At 45.5% G+C, this 23,086-nt stretch overlaps 1 protein-coding gene across 1 annotated transcript in view; it reads left to right on the top strand.

Annotated features, from left to right (window-relative positions):
- Positions 1-16,534, top strand: part of ACSS1 (acyl-CoA synthetase short chain family member 1) — an 81,549-nt gene extending 65,015 nt beyond the window's left edge. Inside the window, exons 10-14 of the mRNA XM_077814258.1 lie at positions 2,498-2,624; positions 3,960-4,087; positions 6,513-6,576; positions 8,513-8,631; positions 10,501-16,534. Coding sequence (XP_077670384.1) covers positions 2,498-2,624; positions 3,960-4,087; positions 6,513-6,576; positions 8,513-8,631; positions 10,501-10,680 — 618 coding nt within the window. The 3' untranslated portion in view covers positions 10,681-16,534. The remainder of the gene's footprint in view (positions 1-2,497; positions 2,625-3,959; positions 4,088-6,512; positions 6,577-8,512; positions 8,632-10,500) is intronic.
- The last annotated feature ends 6,552 nt before the right edge of the window (positions 16,535-23,086 follow it).

Raw genomic sequence — 23,086 nt, 5'->3', positions numbered from 1 at the left:
GGAGGGAATCAAGCCATATTCATGCATATTTAAGTGTTCTAGTTAGAAAGCCGATGGTGAGTAGCAAGGTAATGTTTTTGGACTGGCTCCTATGTGATAGTGATGATTGTATAATGTAAGTGCCAATGCTGCAGACACTCATACATGTGTGTAACTTTTCTCACGCATAGTCTCACTGGAGCCAACGGGACTGGCATGAGTGAAGTGCACTGGGAACACAGCCAACTTATAGCTTTGTAGGGAATTGTTCTCCTTAAAAATGTTTGCTGAATGTGCATTGTAGCCAATGAAACCCGCCTGTGATCTCCGCAGTCTCCGTTGGAGTCAGGCTCGGCGTGTCTGTGGGCATCCGTTGATACTGCTGAGAAATATAGATTCTGAAAGTTGGGGACATGACCTTAGACAAAATGTTTCCATTTTTAGCAGCCCCTTTTCCCACAGTGAGAAGATCTTCATTGCCCAGTGGTGAGGCAGTGTTGTCTAATACCTTGGGCACAGGGTGAAGTCCCAAAATGTCTGAGCTCCAGACCAGTCTGTATCGTTGATTTGGGGCCTGATCTGTGTGGGCAGTGCCCCATAGGCCACAGTGGATTTTGGCATGGGCTGAGGGGCCTACCCACACAGGCCTGACTGAAAACTTAGGGCCTTGCTGTATAGCCTTAGGCAAGTCACTTAGGACCGGGTTTTCAAAGGTATTTTGGTGCCTAGTGGGATTTTCCAAAGCACCTAAGTATGTTAGGCACCTAACACCCACTAAAATCAACAAGACTTAGGCACTAAACCTGCTCGGATGCTTTCACAAATCCTGCTAGGCACCTATATGTATCTTGGGCGTGTAAATACCTTTGCCAACCTGACCCTTAGCCTCTCTGCCTCAGTTTCCTCAGCTGTAAAATAGGAAGAATAATCATAGAATATCAGGGTTGGAAGGGACCTCAGGAGGTCATCTAGTTCAACCCCCTGCTCAAAAGCAGGACCCATCCCCAATTAAATCATCCCAGCCAGGGCTTTGTCAAGCCTGACCTTAAAAACTTCTAAGGAAGGAGATTCCACCGCCTCCCTAGGCAACGCATTCCAGTGTTTCACCACCCTCCTAGTGAAAAAGTTTTTCCTAATATCCAACCTAAACCTCCCCCACTGCAACTTGAGACCATTACTCCTTGTCCTGTCCTCTTCCACCACTGAGAATAGTCTAGAACCATCCTCTCTGGAACCACCTCTCAGGTAGTTGAAAGCAGCTATCAAATCCCCCCTCATTCTTCTCTTCCGCAGACTAAACAATCCCAGTTCCCTCAGCCTCTCCTCATAAGTCATGTGTTCCAGACCCCTAATCATTTTTGTTGCCCTTCGCTGGACTCTTTCCAATTTATCCACATCCGTCTTGTAGTGTGGGGCCCAAAACTGGACACAGTACTCCAGATGAGGCCTCACCAATGTCGAATAGAGGGGGACGATCACGTCCCTCGATCTGCTCGCTATGCCCCTACTTATACATCCCAAAATGCCATTGGCCTTCTTGGCAACAAGGGCACACTGTTGACTCATATCCAGCTTCTCGTCCACTTAACTCATCTTCACAACTCGTCAATACTTAACTCATCTTCACAACATCTGTTTGAGACAGGCAGATAACAGGGGTGATGTGACAGCTGCAGTAACTTCCTGAGTGAGGGAGAGGAAGGGAATGAAGTGCATTACTGTGGTTTGGGTCATGGGAGTTACTGATGCTCTGAGGGACCTTGGCCTCTCTAGCCAACAGCTGTTCTGGAGCTATTAGCAGTTCCCTCAGCCTACCTGAGGTGGCTTAGGAAGAACACTGCTCTCCCACCGGAGGCTGTGGCCCAGGGCTGAGTTGGTGAGAGGATGGAGAGTGGTGATGTGGTGCTGCTGCAAAGGCACTCAGGACTGCCCTGTGCCTGTACTGGGCACGGAGTCAGCCACGGCAGCTCCTGGCTGAAGAAGGTGCCAGCCCTTCTGCCACTGAGCTGGGCTCTGCTCTGGCACCAGTTTGGTCCATATCCTGGATTCATAATGCTGAAGAGTGGGGTTCTGTGAATCTTGTATTGTTCTTGCACTCCAAGGGGTCACCTATCTTTCCTTTTGTGTGAATAGCGTATTATTCATAGAATCACATGCTCTGTTGTTTGTGTACATGAATGATGAAAGCATGACATAGACAATGCACAGTAATTCCCCTAGTGGGTACATTTCCCCCTCCTCCCCCCCCCATGTTCAACTGCTGCCAAAATGTGAGTGAGAAACATTAAGAATAAACCATTGCAATAATAGACACTGAGTCTGTGAATTTGCAGAATATGAAGGGCTCTCACTTGCCCTGGTGTAAAACAGGAGTGACACCTTTGAAGTCAACGTAAAACTGGGGTAAGATCAGAATCCGGCTCAACATAGCTAGATAGTACTAACCAGCTACTTTCCTTTAATCTGAGATGTTTCCCAACATCTGGGCTGATGATCCTTCCTGTGCTTGGATCAACAGGGAAGAGTTATAGAAGGAAATGATGTCTCTGGTGCTCTGTGCATTGCACAGCCCTGGCCTGGCCTGGCGAGAACCATCTATGGAGATGATCAGAGATTTATAGATACTTATTTCAAAAAGTATCCAGGTAAGGATGGTGTCAGGGAAGAATGTTGGACTACAATGTCAGTACCCAGCGGGTTTTTAGCAGTGCTATATTGTACGGTTTTTCTGAGATATTGTTCTAGTAATTGGCTACTGTGTATCTTTACTGTGTATCCTCTACTGGATGGAATCAAAACTGCTTAAATGCAGTTGTGCTTTAAGGGTATGTCTACCCAGCAAAGAAAGCCCTGTGGCTGGCACTTGTGGAGCTCGGGCTGCGGGGCTGTTTCATTGCTGTGTGGCTGTCTGGGATCCGGCTGCAGCCCAAGCTCTGGGACCCTCCCGCCCCACAGAGTCCTAGAGCCTGGGCTCCAGCCCTAGCCCAGACATCTACCCAGCAATGAATCAGCCCCAGAGCCTGAGCCCCATGCGCCTGAGTCGGCTGGCTTGGGCCAGCCGCAGGTTTTTCTCTGCAGTGTAGATGTACTCTTAGACCAAAGGATCTGCTCTTTTTCCAGCCGGTGCAATGAAGTTCCAGAGATCATAGGTTGTAGCACAATTATAATAGTGAAGTCTTTGGGAGTGATGAATTTGTTACAAACCAACTTGTTTTGCTTAGAAAGTTGTTTTTCTCTGTTGCGAAAATAAGACTGACCAAAAATATCCTCTTATTATCGTGCCACCAAAAATATCTTTGTTCTGTGGTCATCTTGCACTGTCTTGCAGGGAGTTAATTCATCCGGCTCTTAAACCGTGATCCCCTGTAGGAGTGTGTGTGAAGGGAAGCCCCACAGTAGTGACTGGTGCAGAGTGCTAAGGGTGTCAATGCCTTATGGGGCCCTGGGAGGAGGGTGCTGGTGAGGGGGCTGTTAACTTCTCCTTCGGAGAGACAGCAGGAGTCATTGGATTTTGTCAGAATGCTTGATTATCATTATTGTTTGTATTTCCATGGTGCTGAGGCCCACAGCCTAAGCAGACCAGACGGAATACTGACTAGGAGAAAGGAAGGATTGTTATCCTCATTTCACACCAGGAAACTGAGGCACAGAGAGAATAAATTATTTGCCTCAGGTCATGCAGGGAGGCTGTGGCAGGGCTGGGTATAGAGCCCAGATCCCCTGCATTCCAGTCCAGTGCCTCATCCAGGGTACAAATTCCTAATTAGAAGTGGGTGGCTATTACCATCTGTAAAGTGGGTGTAACAAAACCTTGCCCTCCGGAGTGCTGTGTGCTCAGTTAACTGGTGCCTGTAAAGATCTGTGATTGAAAGGGGATAAAAGTATAAAGTAATAATAAAAATAATAATCACAAATACTGATAGTGAATTATTATACTAGCTGCTGTTGATCACAGGTAATGGTGTTCTTTGTTGCTACAGGTTATTATTTCACAGGGGATAGTGCCTATAGATCCTCAGAGGGGTATTACCAAATAACAGGGCGGATGGATGATGTCATAAATATCAGCGGTCACAGGCTTGGAACTGCAGAGATTGAAGATGCTATGGTAATTTTTCAATACCCAAGGAAAGCTTTTCATGCATGGGGCCAGATTCTCATTTGGTAAAAATCAGAAGTGTTCCATATACTTTAAAGGAGCTATGCCAATGTACATCTCGGGAGGATCTAGCCCATTGGTTTATGTGTAAGGGTTAACATTGCTACCCCTGATCTTTCTCGTATATGTTTCACCTACACACACCCTTGATACTAAATACACATGGCAGTTATGCTGAAGAAAACAATCTTGTTATGTAAACCATGGAAGGGCGGATGGATGAAGTTCATTCAGGGGTAAGATAGTTTTTATGGAGGATATCAAAGTGAAGGGCTACATGCAATTCCTTTGTTTGAACTGATAAGATCTGAATCATGTTTCATCTCTTCAGGATACATCAGTGACTTCATACCATTGCTGTTTTACTTTTGGATGATGCGGGCTTCAAAACTCTCCTCTAGCTTCCCCCCACCAGTAGCTTTGATGGAGTTAACATTTTGTTCTCACCTTTGTGTCTCAGGCCTAGCTATACTATTTGAACATGTTTTGTAACCTTCTCCAACATTAAATACGGAGCAATGGCAATTTACACCAGCTGACGATCTGGCCCATCATTTAGACGAGAGGCCATGGTAGCCACAGAACTGAACAGACAATCTCTCAAAGCAGTTCTATACACAGCTTGATCTGAGCATTTATTTGCATGTTATGTCCCTCACTTGCAAACATTAATCAGATGTGAAATCTGATAAACCAAAATCATCTTTACATTGCAGGAATGATTGTAATATCGTATCTACAAATAAATCTCTTAGTGCAAACTTCTGATGATAGCTTTTTGAAGACCTAATATGATTACCACTACATATTTTCATGCAGGTTCCTTTTCAGAGAAGCCCAGCTAAGACAAAGATTTCTTCCATATTTTAATCAAATTTAAAATAGCATAACCCATTTTTGATTTAGGATGAATATATGCTCTATCAGTGTAGAAATATTGTCAATGTTAACTATGAATCGTGGGCAGACTAAGTCAGTATTATGAAGCCATATAATAAAGATCTGTATTCAGCATGGCAGTGCCTCTTCCATCTGTTGGAAGATTGAGGCCCACTTCTCCACTGCCTTGTCCTGTACCTTCTGCACAGATTTACACCAGTGACAAGTGGATATAAGAAAGATGCTTAGCACTTGGTTTGGTGTAGACTACCACCCAAGTGCAAAGCAGTGGAGAATGAAGCTCAAGGCCTTGACTGTACTTGTGGATCAGCAGTCAGTGGGGCTGCGTCAGTGCAAACGCATGTGTAGGCAAGAAAAGCTCATTTCAAGCAAGGAGAGGCTTAGTTAGTGCAAACCACAGCTTTTTCCGTACTTGGGCTTTGCAGTAGTGTGACTGCTCCGGTCACTGGCAATGGTTGGCTGCACAGGGGCTAATCCCACATATAGACAAAATCCATTTTTTTCTGGATTTATTCTTATTAGCCAAAAGGGATGTCAGAAAATACTATTCAGTTGTTTTAAAACAGGGCCCTTTTGAATCCAAACCAATGGGTTAAATGCTGCTCTGAGACAGGCACACATGATTCCTGTTAATTTCATTAAACACACCATTAATGTGGCAAGTCTGTAATAGAATCAGAGGGGTGGCCGTGTTAGTCAGGATCTGTAAAAGCGGCAAAGAGTCCTGTGGCACCTTATAGACTAACAGACGTATTGGAGCATAAGCTTTCATGGGTAAATACCCACTTCGTCCGATGCATGTCTATAATAGTCTATAATCCTCCTTGCCAGAGGATGTTGTGAAGGCCAAGACTATAACAGGGTTCAAAACTATAACAGGATAACTATAACAAGATAAATTCATGGAGGACAGGACCATCAATGGCTATTAGCCAGGATGGGCAGGAACAGTGTCCCTAGCCTCTGTTTCCCAGAAGCTGGGAATGGGCAACGGGATGGATCACTTGGTGATTACATGTTCTGTTCATTCCCTCTGGGGCACCTGGCATTGGCCACTGTCAGAAGACAGGATACTGGGCTAGATGGGCCTTTTGGTACTGTGCGCTTACAGAAGGCTCAGAAAAGTAGGAAAGGTATTAAGAACTTCACATATAGTTAGCAACTTGTTACAATTCCTAGAAGAGCTAGCATAGGCTCTTGTACCCTACGGGTACGTCTACACTGGAATTAAAAACCTACAGCTGGCATGTGCCAGCTGGCTCGGGCTAAGGGGTTGTTTAATTGTGGTGTAGACATTTGGGCTTGGGCCCTGTGATGTGGGGGGACCCGAGCATGAATATCCACACCAGAGTTAAACAACCCCTTAGCCTCAGCCCCTCGAGCCTGAGTCGGCAGATATCTAATTACAGTGTAGTCATACCCAACATGGCCTGAAAGAGGGGGCTGTTATATTTTGCTACATTTTTTTTTAAAGGATGAACATCCGGCTGTGCCTGAAACAGCTGTGATTGGTTACCCCCATGAGATCAAAGGAGAAGGTAAGTGTGTAAAATAGTGTCCTTAATGGAAATATACAGATGGTTAATTTCCTTTATAACCTTTCCCTCAACTTTCTGCCAAGCTAGTACACAGAGTAGCAGGCAGTTTGAAAGGGAGATTGTGACGTGTTGAATTAGCCACTGATACTTTGTTCTCTGCTCTCACTCCCTATCCACTTCTGGATCCATTTCAAGGATCCACTCTTGATACTTAAAGCCCTTAATGGGCAAGAACCTAGCTAATCAAAGGCCAGCTTTCTCTCTGCACCTCACTGTGACAGCTCATGTCAACAGAGACATTAAAGTTTGAAGTCTCCAGAGGGAAGCCTGCAGAAGCTAAGGGATAGGCATTCTTAGTGGAGGGCTCTAGAACTGACAAGCACCAGACCCTGAATCTTGCCATCTTCAAATCTCTCTCTTCACAGTTTTCCCTACCCCCATTAATGAAGCTAAGGACCAGATCAGTCTTATTCCTGCTGGAATTCAGTCACCATTGCTTATTTAACTCAGAGAAAGCCTTTTTTTTTAATCTAAAAAAGAATTGGAAACCACGTCCTTTCCTCATCTGTAATCTCTGCAAAATCCTGCATCTCTGCACCAGGAAGCTTATCGCAGACTGAAACGGAAAATATTTGTGGGAGCCCCTTGTTAAAATATTGGCATAACATCATTGGGTCCCTTTTTGTTCTAAGGGCAAGTCAACACTTAAAATGCTGCATCAGCACAGCTGTACTAATGTAGCGCCTTAATGAAGACACACTAAGCTGATGGGAGAGAGCTCTCCTGTTGACATAGCGCTGTCTACACCCGGGATTAGGTCAGGATAACTGTTGCTCAGGTGTATGGATTTTTCACCCCCCTGAAAACGTACTTATACCGATATAGGTCTGTAGCATGGACCAGACCTAAGTCATGCTCTTCCTTAAAGTTAATGGGAGCTGCACCCCTGTAAGTGAAAGCAAATCTGGGCCAGTAAAATAGCAACGCTTCCATAACTCATGCTTATGGGGTGCAGGGATCTTAGATACCAGGTTCCCCTCATTGGTCTTATGTTCCATATACCGAGACACAACAAGATGAGTTAAGGATTAAGTGAAGAAACTTCACTGTGCATTAATTTCCTCGTTTGCAGGGAGGGAGAATTATCTAAGAGCTTGTCTACACAGGAACATTTAGGAAAATTAATCTGAATCAACTAGAGGTGTGAATTTGAAGTGGGTTAATTAAATTACATTAAATTGTTGTGTGGATGCTGTTATTCAAAATTAAAGTGACTTTAACTTGGTTTTGCTTAATTCACTTTGGAATTGAATTAAGCTAACCCAAATTCAGGCCACTTTTATTCCAAATGAGGGTGTTCACACAGGGGTTTAATTTGGTTTAACTAATCCAGTTCAAATGCACATCTTTAGTTAATTTGGATTAATTTTCCTGGATGTCCCTGTGTAGACAGGCCCTTAAACCCTTATCATTATAAGGAGATAGTGTTTTACTGTAGTGTTTGACTCCATTTTAGTAAATGAAAATAAAGGTTTGTTCTCAAGAAAATAATTTGAAACAGAATCGAGAACCCTGACCTCCATGGGTCAGATTCTAATCTCATTTATGCTTGGTGACTTCAGTGGAGTTACTTCAGATTTACCATCATTGTAACTGAGATCAGAATTTGACCCAGGGACTCCAAAACAAAGCACATTAATCATTAAGGACCTGATTCTGCCATTCTTAGTCACCTCTACTGTGTAAGTAAGCTGCTGGTTTTCTTGGCAGCACCTGCTGTGTGAGGTACTACTCAGAGTGACCAAAGCAGACCCTAAACCTGACAGTTGCTACAGGCATTTGAAACAGCACTTATGCATGCAGTCCTGCTGAAATGAATGCCTTTCCAACAACGATTTAATGTACAGTACACGCCCTCTGTTTACTTCCCTTCCAGGTGCCTTTGCTTTCATAGTGTTAAAAGAAGACACAGCTCATATAGAACGTGTTAAAGAAGAACTCAGATCTATTGTTGCTTCCAAGATCGCAAAGTATGCTGTGCCTGATCATGTTCTGGTAAGTGTCTGGGGGCTACCATTGCAAGACATCAGATCTGTAACCCACTTAACAGGCCTGATTCTGCCCCCAGTAACGCTGCTTTGTTCCTCCCTGGCAGAGCAGCCTTAAAGCCAGGTTAACCAGATGGATGAGGAATCCCTCTGTGGTGCAGAACTGGCATAGCAGCCCTAAGCCGCCGCTCCAGGCTCTGGTGTCTGGAGTACATCAGAGGCATGGCTGCAGGAAAAGGGGGATGGCCGGAGTGCTAGTGCACCTGGGAATCCTTGGTTGCAAAGCAGCCTCCTGGGGGGCCACTGCAGCTGTGTACAATTTAGAGTAGCCCTGAGGCTGTTCTACTTATGCCAAGGACTGAACCAACCCTAGGAATTTGGGGTGCACAAAGAGGGCTTCAAACCAGTTTTTCTACTTCTGCTTCCCCCCTGTGCCAGAGCTTTGTTCAATGTGGCTTGGATCCGGCTCCTCCTGTTCAAAGCATGTACAAACAGCCAAGTTGCTTAAAATGTATGCTATTTTCTGCCTCCATCTTAATACAGCATCCCAGCTGCATTCATATGCCTCTGTGTCTGCTAGACCCACAGTACAGTTAATCCGAATGAGGGGTGCACTGATGGGAATACAGAGGTATATGGAATATCCCTGTGGTTAAAAAAAAAATCAAAATTTAAGGGAAAGGTTGGAACATACAAGAGCAAAGCTATGGTTGTAGTACAGCCAAAGATGAAGTAACGCATACTTTGCACCACAACTGATGCTCATCTCACCAAGGCATTTAAAGACTTATTCCCAGAGCCATCAGGTGTTCCCAGGATTCCCAGACAGTCCCAGAGTAAAGTTCATGGCTGATCATACTGCTCCCTTTCCCTACAGATTAGCAGTTAATGCTCTTCAGTTTTCTGATCCCTTGACCTGTTTTCAGCATATATATCCAAAAACAGAGCAGTTGTATGGCAGGTTGTGTGGCCTGTCTGTGCAAAGGAGCTATCCTACAGAAGCCAGACAAAGGCTATGTCTACACTACACAGCTTTTTGCGACATGGCTGTGCTGCTGAAAGTCGCGCAGTGTAGCCACTGTTCGTTGGCTTTCCTGGCGACAAAAAACTTCCACCCCCAACGAGCGGCGTTTCTGTGCTGCCGACAAAGCACTGTTCACACTGGTGCTTGTCGCTGGCACAACGTTTGTTTTTCAGAGTTGTTTTTTTTAACACCACTGAAAGACAAAAGTTTAGTCGTTCAGTTGCCAGTATGGACAAATAGTAACCCTTCAGGTCCATCCCTATGACCCTATCAGTTAATGTTAACCCTTGCCTGTACACGGGAGGTAGCAGACTACAGTGGATAGGACATGGGACTGCGAATCAGGAGACCTGAGATGTATTTCTGGCTCTGCCACTGACTTAGAGTATTGTGTGGTCCTGAGAAGGTGGCTTCCGGGCATTGGCTTCCGGGCATTAGATTCCTCATCTATAAAATAGGGATGATAATACCTACCTGCTTTTGTAAGCCACGCTGAGATTTATGAGAGTGCTGAGTGCAAGATTTCTAGACACAGGTGCCTATAGTTAGGCTACTAATTCCGTAGTTTAGCACCTGAATAAGTAGCCTGATTTTCAAAAGTGCTGAGCACCCAGCATCTCCCACTGGGCCAAAATTGGAAAAAGAAAGGAGAAAAATCAGATAAAATTTAATAAAAAAAATAAACATCACTATATTCCTTCTTCCTGGACAGTGACCACCATGCCTAGCTCTTAAGCAGTTCCCAGGAATCTCACTGGGGATATGCAATGGGATCATTTCAAGGCTGGGTTCACTCAAACATTCTCATCAGGATGAAAGTTCTAAGGCAAGTGTATTTGTTCTTCTCTTCAGGTTGTGAAACGCCTTCCTAAAACGCGATCTGGGAAAATTATGAGAAGGGTACTGAAGAAAATAGTCGCTGACCAATCCAGTGATTTGGGAGATATCACCACGCTGGATGATCCAAACGTCATCGCAGAAATACTAGATGCCTACCAGAAATACAAAACCGAGCAGTCTGCATCTTCATAGGAAGGTCTTGAGTCTCTTTCCAAAAGAAATTCAGAAACAACCAACCATCCAGCTCTTTCATGGACTATCATCAAATTCTGCTCACTCCTAAGAGAACAAAATGATGATTCCTCTCACAACATACTCTATAATCTATCATAGACCATGGTATACAGCTGCCTTCTCTTTCCTTGGAAACCATGGAATACACACTGTGAAGCATCATATTTTAAGAACCTTCTGAACAAGTGCCTGACTGAATTTGCCAAAATTAAGTGTTTTCACACTATTTTTAGGGAAAATGTATAGCAGCCTTTTTAGGTTTCCACTAGCTGCATTAAAAATAAACAGCTAGTAAAATGTTTATGACTGTTGAGGTAGGTGATGTTTTTAATGCTTGAAGCAATACTTCCCCCCCTCTGCTCCCAGACACTCATGGGGAGAGATTTTATAATACATTTTGCCATTTTGGAGAATAGTCAGTGAATGTATATCTTCAATTTTTCATTCCACTTAGAATCATAGAAATGGGCTGGAAGGGACCTTGAGGAGTCATCAAGTCCAGCCCCTTACCTGAGGCAGGACCAAGCTAGACTATCCCTGATAGAGGTTTGTCCAACCTGTTCTTAAACACATCCAATGATGGGGAAGCCACAACTTAAAGCTGACTTGGTTATCCCAATTCAGGTAGCTGCAACAGTGGTGTCTTTTTAGCAATGCTATATACTGCAGTGTATATTGTATGTGCACTATTTGTGAAATGGATCACAATCAAGTTGCCATATTCTTTTCATTACAGTTGGTTTGGTGCTTGATCATGGTTTTAGACCTCACCACACTTGCCTCAAAACAGTCAATCTGGGGTCCAGAGGGTCCCAGACTTTCCCTTGTCTTCTCCCAACTCAATGAACCTAGGCCCAGATCCTCAAAGGTCTTTAGGTCCCTAACTCTCATTGAAATCAATGGCACTGAAGCACCTAATTACCTCTGAAGAGCAGCACCTACTCCCTTCTCGGTAACATGGATCTCGGCACCCATCTGAACCTGGAGCTGATTAGCCTCCTGTAAGCCCACGTTGCCTCATGTCCCAGCTGCATAGGGATGGAGCATGCAGCTGTCACTTACTCTGCATTTTACAGCAACTACATCTCTTTCCACCAGTGCCACTCAGGCCCTCAGTCCAGCACCTGGCAACTGGGGAAAAGGAAAGAACAGAAGGAAGATCACACAAGGGGTCTGTGGCAGAGGCAGGACTTGAAATCCAGTACTCTTGAGTTTTAGCCACAAGGTCATCTGTCCTACCCATCTACATGGGGATTTAGCCTTAGGATATTTTGAAACTCTTAGGGAACTGGCTAGTACCCAGGTTCACTCACTGCTGGGGTGTCTCCTTGTGGCTGCATCTGTGGAGTAGCTCTGCCTGGTCTGACTTCCCTTTCCTTTCCTTGGCTTGCGCTGCAGGCCCTCTTGCTCTCTTGTTGTAGCAGCGCTTCCTCCTTGTCGCTTGGTGCCCTGGCCAGGTCACTATAGTTGTCTCCTTGTGGGGTAACAAAGTCTCACTGGACCAGCTGCCTGGGTGCCATTCCAGGCAGTCCTCCCATTCCAGACTGTGTCACTTTCCCCGTGGCTGGTAGGAGAACCCTGGTGCTACTCCAGGTTCCACTAGGAATCCTATCAGCAGCAGCCAAGGTCTGCACAGTCCCATCCCCTGCTGCCATTTCCTACTCCATCTTCCACGGGCTTTCTTCTTCATCCTCTGGGTAAGCCCTTTCTTCAGGGTCAGGATCCCAAGGTTTCTGCTCCACCCCTGGGTTTCCTCCTCACCACCTCTCTGCTCCCAGAGAGTGACTGCAGACCTCCACACTGTAGCACCTTCTGCTCTCATTTCCTGGCTTTATACAAGCCCCCACTTACTCCTGCCTAGGTGGACTCCATATTCAGTGAGTGCTTGTCAGTCAAGCTCAGGTCTCCCAGGTGCAGTTTACCAGGTTAAGTAGCTCCTTCCAAGCCACCTTAATCCCTTCAGAGTGGTGTGGAGTGAACAATCCCACAACAGCTCGTCTCACATTTTGAAGAACAGAAAAAGTGAGCAACATCTGGGAGTTGTTACAGTGTAATGAATTTGTGTGACCTTGGGTGAGGCACTTCACCTCCCTGTTCCCCAGAGCCTCATCTGCGAAATGGGGACACTTGTGCTTCCCTGCCTCACGGGGGCTCAGGAATGGCAGCGACAGGGGTGATGTGAGAGGTGTAATTCTCTTGCTGCTATCTTGGTGCTGAAGTAGCCACCATGACTTGCTAAGCATCGCTTTTGTTTTAGGCAGGGAATGGCTTCCCCACTTCCAAATATCCCTTTCACGTGTAGACACAGGGCCAGCCCCTGCTGAATTTTACCGGCAGGGGATGCAGACTCCACGCATGGGCTTCCTGAATAGATAATTTTCTTTGTCTGTTGTGGTGTTGTAGCTATGTTGGTCCCGGGATATGAAAGAAGTAATATCTTTTATTGGACATGTCTGTTGGTGGAAGAGACAGAGTCAAACATACAGAGCTCTGTGTGGCATGAAAGCTCGTCTTTAATTATTTTCCTGGTCAGTAGCTAATAAATGTAATAGATTAAAATCATGCTTTAGGAGTATCCCTCCCTTTCTAGTGCTATAGTGATGCTAAATTGTCTTTCCATTCTACTCCCATTGAAAGAATTCTCTGCAAGGTGTGTGATTAGAGCTTTGTTGCATGTTCCACCGGGAACAAGGGGAAGGAAAATCACTTTTAAACTACTTAAGGAAAATAATTAGAATAGGATAGGGAAAAAATAAGGGGTACAGAAACTAGCTGTAGAAAAATATTCATGGTCTTTTATAACAGTTTAAATGTTTCAGAGTTTACATTATTACTGTTTAATTTGTATGTTACCTTGGCACCAGGCATTGGGGAGTGCTAATCTGGAAGTGGACTGATTGGTACATGAAGATTTTCCTGCTCCCTTTTGGGTATTAGGAGGTTAGAATATACTCTGTCGGTAATTGGGCATAGGTCAGTGCTTCACAAGCAGTAGCTACATCAAATAGTTAAGTGATTGCCACAGTAATTTCTACACTATTGTGCACCATTTGGAGTCACTGAGCCAAAACTTGCAATCCTACTGCAAATCTACTTCAGGGTTAGGGTAAGGCTAAACTTTGTGGGCTTCAGGGAGCTGCAGGATTTGGCCCAGGATCAGAGTAACATATTTTATCTGTCTATATTAGAGCAATAGCCTATAGCAAGGGTAGCTATGAGCTCTTGAGCCATATAAAGGATTCTGATGCCAGGTCACTAAACATGAAAGCAAATCTCAAACTGCTTGTGTATAATCTGACTCCTCAGAAATATGCATTCTTAGATCACACTTTGCCTGTGTTGCATACTTTACAGAGAGTGACCTTTGTACATATGCATATTAGATTAATCTGTCATTTTTATTGTCACTAGGGACTGCAGTATTAATGAAATACAATAAGCAGGATCCCCCTCTTCCATGGAAAATCCTCAGAGCTTCCTCCACATCTCTCCAGGGCATTGCCCATTCCTGTGCAAAAAAAGCAGTGAGGCCCCCCCATGCCCTTGTAACCCCCTTTGATCCATGGGGAGGGCCTGTGATGTCCCAGGACTAGAGATCCAGACGCTCTCTCCCTTACAAGTGTGCAGTTAGAAGGCTATTAAAACTCCAAAAGATGCCCATCCTATGTTTCTTCCAGCACCATTAAAGAAAACCATTTTAAAAGTGCTCTTCAAACAGAAATCATTCAGAAATGCTTTTTACAGAGTCAACAGACTCACTTGTTCAAACACTTGTAAAATGGCCTCCATAGTAATGAAGATTAATGTTGGGGAAGAAAAACAACCTTTTATGAGGACTGCACAAGTCACATAAAAGCAACGAAACTATTTACTATACTGTGGGAATAATGGACTTTTTTGTACTGGAGTAACCTCAAGTTTCCAACATAAGTCTTGATACTGTAAACACTTTCACGCGTGCTTCTTTGCTCACCTGAACAGTCCCTCTGAGATGACACAGGTGAGTAAAGTTAAGTGTGTGGGTAAGGGTTTGCTGGTTTGGGGCCACAGTCTCTTCATTCATCATCTGCTCTGGTGAGTGGGGCAAAGCCATATCTTCTGTTCGTACACAATGTGTGTCTTAACATAAAAGTACCAATGGAACTTAGCTGATACAAAGGTTACAAATTTATTGATGTAACTGTTCAGTCCAGAAGGGGCCAAATTCATAGCAATAACCTTTATGTAGTGGTATGTACAAAGTATGCACATATTCTTGTATTTCAGTCATAAGGAGCCAGAAACCTTGTGAATTTCTAAAGTCATGTAAACAACTCTACTAAAATCATTTTAAAAGTAACCCATTAAGCAAGATCAGAACACTTCATGCCAAGTGAGTATTGCAATTAACTGTGAATCCTCAGCGCCTCTTCTTCCTTGCAATGATTTCCATAAATTAGTCAAGCTGTTGAAGATGTGTCCTGAAGTAGGTATTGCTGCTTTGAGGTAACCTCCGTTTGGCAGGGCTCAGGACTAACTTTACATCTTGCAAGAAATGAAATATGCTCATAGACGACTTTGCCACGATGAAACTTTCCAACTAATAGGTAAAGTACTAATATTTTTTTCTGATCTCCTATTAAATTATGGAGGTGCTGGCTGCAGCCCTAAAGGAAGGTTGAATTGAGTTTTGCACTTAATACTCTGTACTTCACCACTGTCTTGGTGCCTAATTAAAAATGTGCATTCTAGCTTGTAGGCAATCACGTAGTAAGACATTAATGAAACATTTTAAAGGATGAGGGACCATAGTCCTCTCAAGGAGAGAGTCACTCACTGAACACTCTTGTGGCTCTGCTCTGAAAGCTGTTCTGTGCAGGTAGGCAGTCACATTTACAAGCCCCACTGAACTCATTAGGGGTTCATAGGGTCCTGTCCCTGTGGATCAGCTTGCAGGATTGGCCTTAAAATGTACTTATCTCTTTCCTTGGAATGTTGGAGGATATGAAGCTTCCAAATAGCCATATGCCTTCCTCCTCTTGAAATTGCTCCTCATGCAAGCTGGTCACGTAGGAGCTAGAGATATGCAAAACATTTGAAAGACGGGGAACGGAACAGATTTACTGATGTTGGCTTCATTAACAAAGAACAAAAGCAAAGGTAATGGAATCTTCCAAACATCTTACTGGCCAACATTAGCTCGTAAAATTGTATTTTCCAGATCACATTTGCCTTTGCTGCAGCTGATATAGCATCCTGAATTACCTTTACACTCTTTTTAAACTGAAAGGCTACCAGGAAATTTTAAACAGGGAAATAAGATTTTGCATTGACTACAAATTCTCTTTGTCTGTTGCCACAATTGGTTAGACTCTAAGGTGCCACAAGTACTCCTTTTCTTTTCACAGTCTTGTAGTGAACCAAATGCTTTCTGTACAGATTTGTGTACATGTCTAACCTGCACATTGTTTCATTACTCCACTCTCCACCTATGACTTTTAGCCATATTGCCTTTTTTTCCCCTCTGTGGATATGCACGTTTGTTAAATACTGTGGACATAGGCCATGATTCTCTTAATTTTATTTAAGTCATTGTTTTGTAGATGTGGGATATAAATATGGAACAAATTAACAAAGCACCTTGAACTTCTATTTTATTGTAATCATATGGTTTAAATAAAAATTTGTTTTTTGACCAGGATCCAGATCCTCACAGGTGTTTAGGCACCAGAGCCTATATACCTGTGAAGATCTGGGCACAAGTGCCTTAAAACTAGACTCTGGAATAATATATGTACTCAGATTTTCATTAAAAGAAATCCCTGTTCCTGTATATGTGTCTTCTTTTCAATGCCAGGCATAGCTTATGCACCTTAGCCTTGACGTACACCACCTATCCCTTAAAGTTTTTGAGGTATGGGTTTATTCAGCTCTGGAGATGCAAATCTGCCTTTACTGATTATTGCGATTTGTTTACACATGGTTTACTTTTCAAAATCAAAGGAATTTCCTAGATCAAGATGAGTTAAATCTCACTCTTCGATTCAAACACAGTGCCAAAATTGTTCAGGTTTACTTAAGAATCTTCTCACTGAAAAATAGCTCATTAAGGAGCACTGCATTTGCATTGTACAACTCCCACCACAAAACAGAGCTACAGAAGGTGGGGAGTTCTGGATTGCGCTGCGTTTCTTCCTAATGAAGAAACAAACTGAATTATTTTGATAGTGGCTTTCTGGGCAGGTACAACACATTACAGAGAGCAATCTAGTTTGAATCCTATTTCTGAGATTTTTTCCCACTTTGTCGCCTCAGTGAAATTTCTAGGCAGTTTTCGGTGTTAATTTCTTTGGGCAGCTCAGCCATACAGCTGCCTCACTGGGAGCCCAGATGGTATTACAAGTTGCAAAGTGAGATGCACAAATGAAAAAGAAAACTGACTTTATGGAGAATGGGAGGGAATGTGCAATCTCAAGAGAATTTGCATCTATCCAAAAGTCATGCTTTAGCAGATAGAAGTGAGGTAGTATTTTGCCAGGTGCTGAGTACTATTTGCAAATGTCAAGAGTACGGATTGCACATCTCTGCAAAGGGCCTTCCTTGTCTCCTAAAGTCCAGTGAAGATTTTATGTAACCCTTAGACTACCAGGTGAATAACACCATTCAGCTAATACAGATGAGTATATAGCACATATTTGTTAACTGGCCCCCCAAAGAATGCAACTGTCCTCCCAGCAACTTCACTTGGACAAACATCCAAACACACTTGCAGCTCATGAATGCTGCTACATCCATTCTGACAAGCATCACCTTGAAAATGTAAGCTGCTCTCAAGAGTTAAAATGTATTTCCCCTCCTTACTGTGTTTTGTGCTTTAGCTGACCTGGTGATTAACATTGCCTGGCACAATTTCTCAGTATAATGGGCGAGTGGCTGTGTCTTCAGCTCACACCTCCCCTGCTATTCTGGGTTATTATAGTAGCAGTTATGGTTGTAATAGCAAGTTACATCCTGGTTTCAGCAATGAATTTCTGTTGTTTAACTGTAACCTTGAGAAGTAACTTAACTTTTCAGGTTCAAAAAGTCAGTTATTTTTCTTGCCAGTCCTGTCTTGAGTGTGAGGATGTTAGTCACAGTCCTGAGCACAGCCTTGGTATCATCATGCAGTTTAAACACACAAGGCAAAAGGAATCTCTAAGCAGCCTGTAATTTAGTACTACTTTTGAGAAGCACTAATCAGGGATATATAATAGGTTACTTTTGGAGCTATGAATAAGTGATTTGTATAGATTACAGTTTCCAAGTAACTACCACTCACGATGATACCTCTACGTGGTTACCATGCCTCATCTAGTTCCAGAAATTCCACCTCTATAGGTAAGAACTTAGTTCAGCCTCCATGTCTACTCAGTCTCTGTCCTTCTACCATGACTCAGGAGGGAGCATGGTCCAAGGGTTAGGGTGCTGGGCTGGGACTCAGGCACTTGGTCTCTCTGTGCCTCAGTTTCGCATCTATAAAATGGGGCTTATAGTACTTCCCTGCCTCACAGGGGTGCTGTGAGGATAAATATATTAAAGATTGTGAGGTGTAATGGGAGACAGATTAGTACAAGAAAGAAAGGATCTGCCACCTGCTGTGGTGGTTGTTTATGTAGACAGATGTTTACTAGGAAGTAGGCTGAAATCCAATAACTTCAGTCAACCTACAGTCCCTATCCAGTGCTGACTGAATTCAAACCAAAAATGGTGAAAGGCTCCACATCCCATTTGCATTCTCCTGAGCAAAGTCCCTTCTCCTTGAGCATTATCAAAATTATATTGTTCAGAAGTATGTTAATAAATTCTTTTTTAGTACATGCTAAAACCTGGTTAGTGTGGACCTTTCACCTTTCTTGCGTTTGCTTTCCTATTGATCTAAACATTTAAAAGTTAAACTTTGCTTCAAGATGATGAACAATGCCTTGGCTACCACCACACCCTCTGCACTCTCTTTTTTTATAGAAATCACCACCTCATTCCCAAGGACGGAGGAGGAGCCAATGCAGTTTTAACACTTTAGCAGTTGTAAAACCTCTTGGACAGATTGAGGCATTCTAAGGGAACTAAGAAAGCTGAAAGAAAGCAGGGAACTAAGGATGCATTTACCTGGGAGCTGGAGGTGTAATTGCCAGCTCAGGCAGACATACCTGCATTAGTGCTGATAGAGTTAGCACCCTAAAATAAAAATGCAGCAGCATAAGCAGCTGGCTGGGCTACTCAGCCTGTTCAGACAGGAAGGTATTTAGATCAGTTAGCTCCTCCCATCACCAGGGCTACTTTTTAATTTTTAGCATGCTAGCTCAATCAGAGCTAGCACGGTTATGTGTGCCTGAGCTGTAAATTACACATCCAGCTGCAGCGTAGACATCTCCAGTCCTCCCTCTGCAGGGTAATGAAATACTAGAAATGCACAGCCTTAGAGCAACCTTACTAGGAATGTCTGCTGAAAAGCAGGACCTTTCTGTCACATGGCAGGGGGAGCAAAGGGGCTTTCCATTCTTAATCTACTGTAGCTCAGTGCTTGCAATAGTGTAAGAAGGTGCAAGAGGAAATCAACACATGAGAAACAAGTAGTGAGGAAACAAAGGCAGCTTGTGAACGAAGTAGCCAGAAGGAACTGGGGAAGAATGGAAGGAAACAAAATGCAGTGGAAAGGGAGAGAGAAAAAGGACACAAGAGGCCTGCCTCCCTGCTGCCTTGCACTTTGGGTCCTCATTTACATTTGTGCAAAGCAAGCATAGCATGGGTGTAAAATGCTACCACCTCAGAACCGCTTTTCCCATGCGCTTGCACTGGTGCGAATGACAACTCATGGTGCTAGGCCAGTGGTTCTCAAACTTTTGTACTGGTGACCCCTTTTACACAGCAAGCCTCTGAGTGCAACCCCCCTTATAAATTAAAAACACTTTTTAAATATTTAACACTATTATAAATGCTGGAGGTGAAGCAGGTTTTGGGGCGGAGGCTGACAGGTCACGACATCCCACATAATAACCTTGTGACCGCCTAAGGGGTCCCAACCCGCAGTTTAAGAACCCCTGTGCTAGGCAGAGGGAAATCAGGCCCCAGGAATTAGATAAAGTTACAGTGTAGAAAGGAGCTGATGTTGTGCTATATTGTCAGTCAGCTTTTCTGAGCATGCACTGTGTGTTGGGAGACTAACAAGCTAAGTTGAGGCCTTGTCCACATTAGGTGAAAGAGCATTGCCTACCAGCCCTGAGTTTTGTAGTGCCTCTATTATCTTGCAAACTGCTATGCCAGGCTTTTGGCGAGCATTGTTTGCATCTTTTTGCTGAAACACCTGGGAAGAGGCCTTTAACTCAGATCTCAATCTGCAACAGCTTGGCCACACTAATGGGAAACTACAGGCATTGGAGGTCATCAGTAGGCCCAGTGCTCATAAATCCACCCTTTTGCAGCAAGCACTGTGTACAAAGGCCCCAGGTGAAAGTTCAGGTACTTGCCTAGGACCATAAGCAGTTCCTTTATAAATGAGGGCACCACCAAAGTCCAATACAGATTTTTGGTGCAGAAATTTACAAAGGTTGTCTGCCTTTATCTGAAAAAGTGAGGGAGCCTCTTGCTCAGGTCTTATTCATCTAATGCACCTGGGGTGAAATTCTGTCCCCTCCTTGAAGTGAAGGGGACTTTTGCCATTGTCTTAAACACAGCCAGAATTTCAGCCCAGCTGTATAGACTGTGATCCTTTATACTGAGTATTCCTTTGTAGCCAAGAAACTAGCCAATGGCTTGACAGGGCTATCTTATCCTATCAAAAAGAAAAGGAGTACTTGTGGTACCTTTAGTCTCTAAGGTGCCACAAGTACTCCTTTTCTTTTTGCAAATACAGACTAACAGGGCTGCTACTCTGAAACTTATCCTATCAGTACAGCTTATTAGTGCCATCTAGTGGATACAAAAATTTTCACAATGCAGTAAAGATCTCTTGAATAAAGTCTTTTTGTGGCAGCCAGCTTTTTGAGATTCAGTTGCACGGTTCACAGTTGACACCTGACCAGAATGTGTACAAAAGTTCTCCGTTAATCAGAAAGAAAAGGAGTACTTGTAGCACCTTAGAGACTAACCAATTTATTTGAACATAAGCTTTCGTGAGCTACAGCTCACTTCATTGGATGCTGTAGCTCACAAAAGCTTATGCTCAAATAAATTGGTTAGTCTCTAAGGTGCCACAAGTCCTCCTTTTTCTTTTTGTGAATACAGACTAACACGGCTGTTACTCTGAAACCTCCATTAACCAGGTTTCTCTCACTAACAGCTTGAGCCTCTGCTCAATGGCAACGTTCTCATCAACTGTAAAGGTGTAGGATCAGGACCTTAGTTGCCCTGACAATTATTGGGTGTGATCGAAGTAACTTAGGTGCCTAAGTCCCAGTTTTACACATCACTGCAAGCCACAAAACTCCTGCTTGGCTGCTGCTGTAGGCACCTAAATCTCATTCAGCATCTTTCTGCTGTAAAAATTTCCTGGGGCTTTCACACTACTGCCTCCCTAAGCCCCAGAGAGATTCACAAACCCAGGGAAGATAGGCACTGCATGCAACTTAAGCAGCCTAGAGCTTGAGCCTCTGAGCACACCTACTAGCTCAAGTCTCACCCAAAATCCACCTGAAGGAGGAGGGAACAGCACCCACCTTATATCTTTTACCTGGAATGTGGAAGACCCAAGTTTAATTCCCCTTTCTCTGCTAGCAGGGGAGAAGGGAGACCCCTGTTGAAATCCTATCTCTCAGGAGAGTGCTCTAACCACCAAGCTGTGGGATATTCTGATGTGGGGCTCTTTTAGCGTCACCTGTTGAAGCTGTTCCTGAGGCTAAATGACAAAGTGATTAGAGCAGGGGGCCTAAACACTAGCTCTCCCACCTCCCAGGTGGCTGCCCCAGTCACTGGACTAGTCATTCTCTTTCTCGGGCTCAATGACTATTGCCTGTGGATAAATATGTAAATAGTCATGAATCCAGAGACAGAGTGAGGTCAGCTCTCACACAGTTATTTCCTATGATAAACCTGGGCAAAACCATGGAGAGCACGGTGTGGCACCGCACCTGAGAGCGCCTAGGGACCCACTGTCGTTCGGCTTTGCCCTCACTCCTCCCATTTTCCTCAGATCAAACTCCCGTTTCCCTTGGAGTTTAGTGGGGTTTTGGCCCCAAGAGGCGCTGGGTGCAAGCGGACGCAGCCCCACCGCCAGGCGGGTTTGGCTTGGGCACTCCCGCCTGGGGCAGGCTTCGGGATCAGCCGCTCGGCAGGTCACACAGGCACCGGGAAACGCCTGCCCGGAGCACCACGAGGCTTACCGTGCGGGTCCCCGGGGAGCTGTTCTTTGGGAGCCGGGGGGGCCGGAAGGAGGATGCGGTCTCCGTGGAAAGCCGCTCAGCGGCCTAGCCCCCAGCCGTTGTAACGGAGGGACCGGGGGGGGGGGCGGACACGTGACTCTAGGGACGTTACCCGGAGCTAGTCACCGTTGTCCGCAGGCGGGCGGCACTGAGCGAGGCTAGGGACCACCCCCCCAAGGGAGGCTGTGGAGGGCCCTGGGGAGGATGGAGCGGGAGGGGGATGCCGGGGGGAGCCCGGTCTGCGCGGGTGGCGGCTGCGGGAGGGGCCTGGCCGCGAACAGGGCAGGGCGGCGCCGGCAGCTCTGAGGGGCGGAACCCGGCACACGCGGGACGGGCCTAGCTACGGAGCCGCCCCCGGGCCAGCGGCGGGCGAGAGGGGGCAGGGCTAGCCCCGTCCCGCTCAGCCCTGAGGGGACGAAAAGGACGACGGGAGTCACTCCACCCGACCCGCGCAACCGGCGGCGCGCCTCCTCTCGCGCCAACAGCCGGCGGCGACTATTGGCTAATTGCCGTACACGTCATTTTTCTGCGCGGGCGACGACATGGCCGCTCCCACGCCCAGAACGGTGGGCGTGGCTCGTGAGGCGGCGGGCTTGGATTTGAAAGAGCGGGGCGCGCGGGTGCCTGTGGGAGAAAGGGGCGGGGCTTTGTGTCCTCCAGTTGGCCGGACAGAACGCACAGCGGAGGGGCGGGGCCGGGCAAGGGGGCGGGGCCTACGGCTGCTTAGGTGTCAGGGTTGAGTGAGGGGGCGGGGCTGAGCGGAGCGCGCGGCGCTGTGGGGCGGGGCTGAGCGGGGCTCGCGCGCGTGCGCGGCGCTGTGGGGTGGGGCTGAGCGGGGCGCGGGGCGCCGTGGGGCGGGGCTGAGCGGGGCTCGGGTTCGCGCGCGGCGCTGCGGGGCGGGGCTGAGCGGGGCTCGGGCGCGCTCGGCGCTGTGGGGCGGGGCTCGGGCGCGCGCGGCGCTGTGGGGCGGGGCTGAGCGGAGCGCGCGGCGC

This window comes from Eretmochelys imbricata, chromosome 3 (assembly GCF_965152235.1).
Source record: "Eretmochelys imbricata isolate rEreImb1 chromosome 3, rEreImb1.hap1, whole genome shotgun sequence".
NCBI classification, from domain to species: domain Eukaryota; kingdom Metazoa; phylum Chordata; order Testudines; family Cheloniidae; genus Eretmochelys; species Eretmochelys imbricata.
Note: the sequence above shows the minus strand (reverse complement) of the source record. Positions and strands in the feature narration are given on the sequence as shown.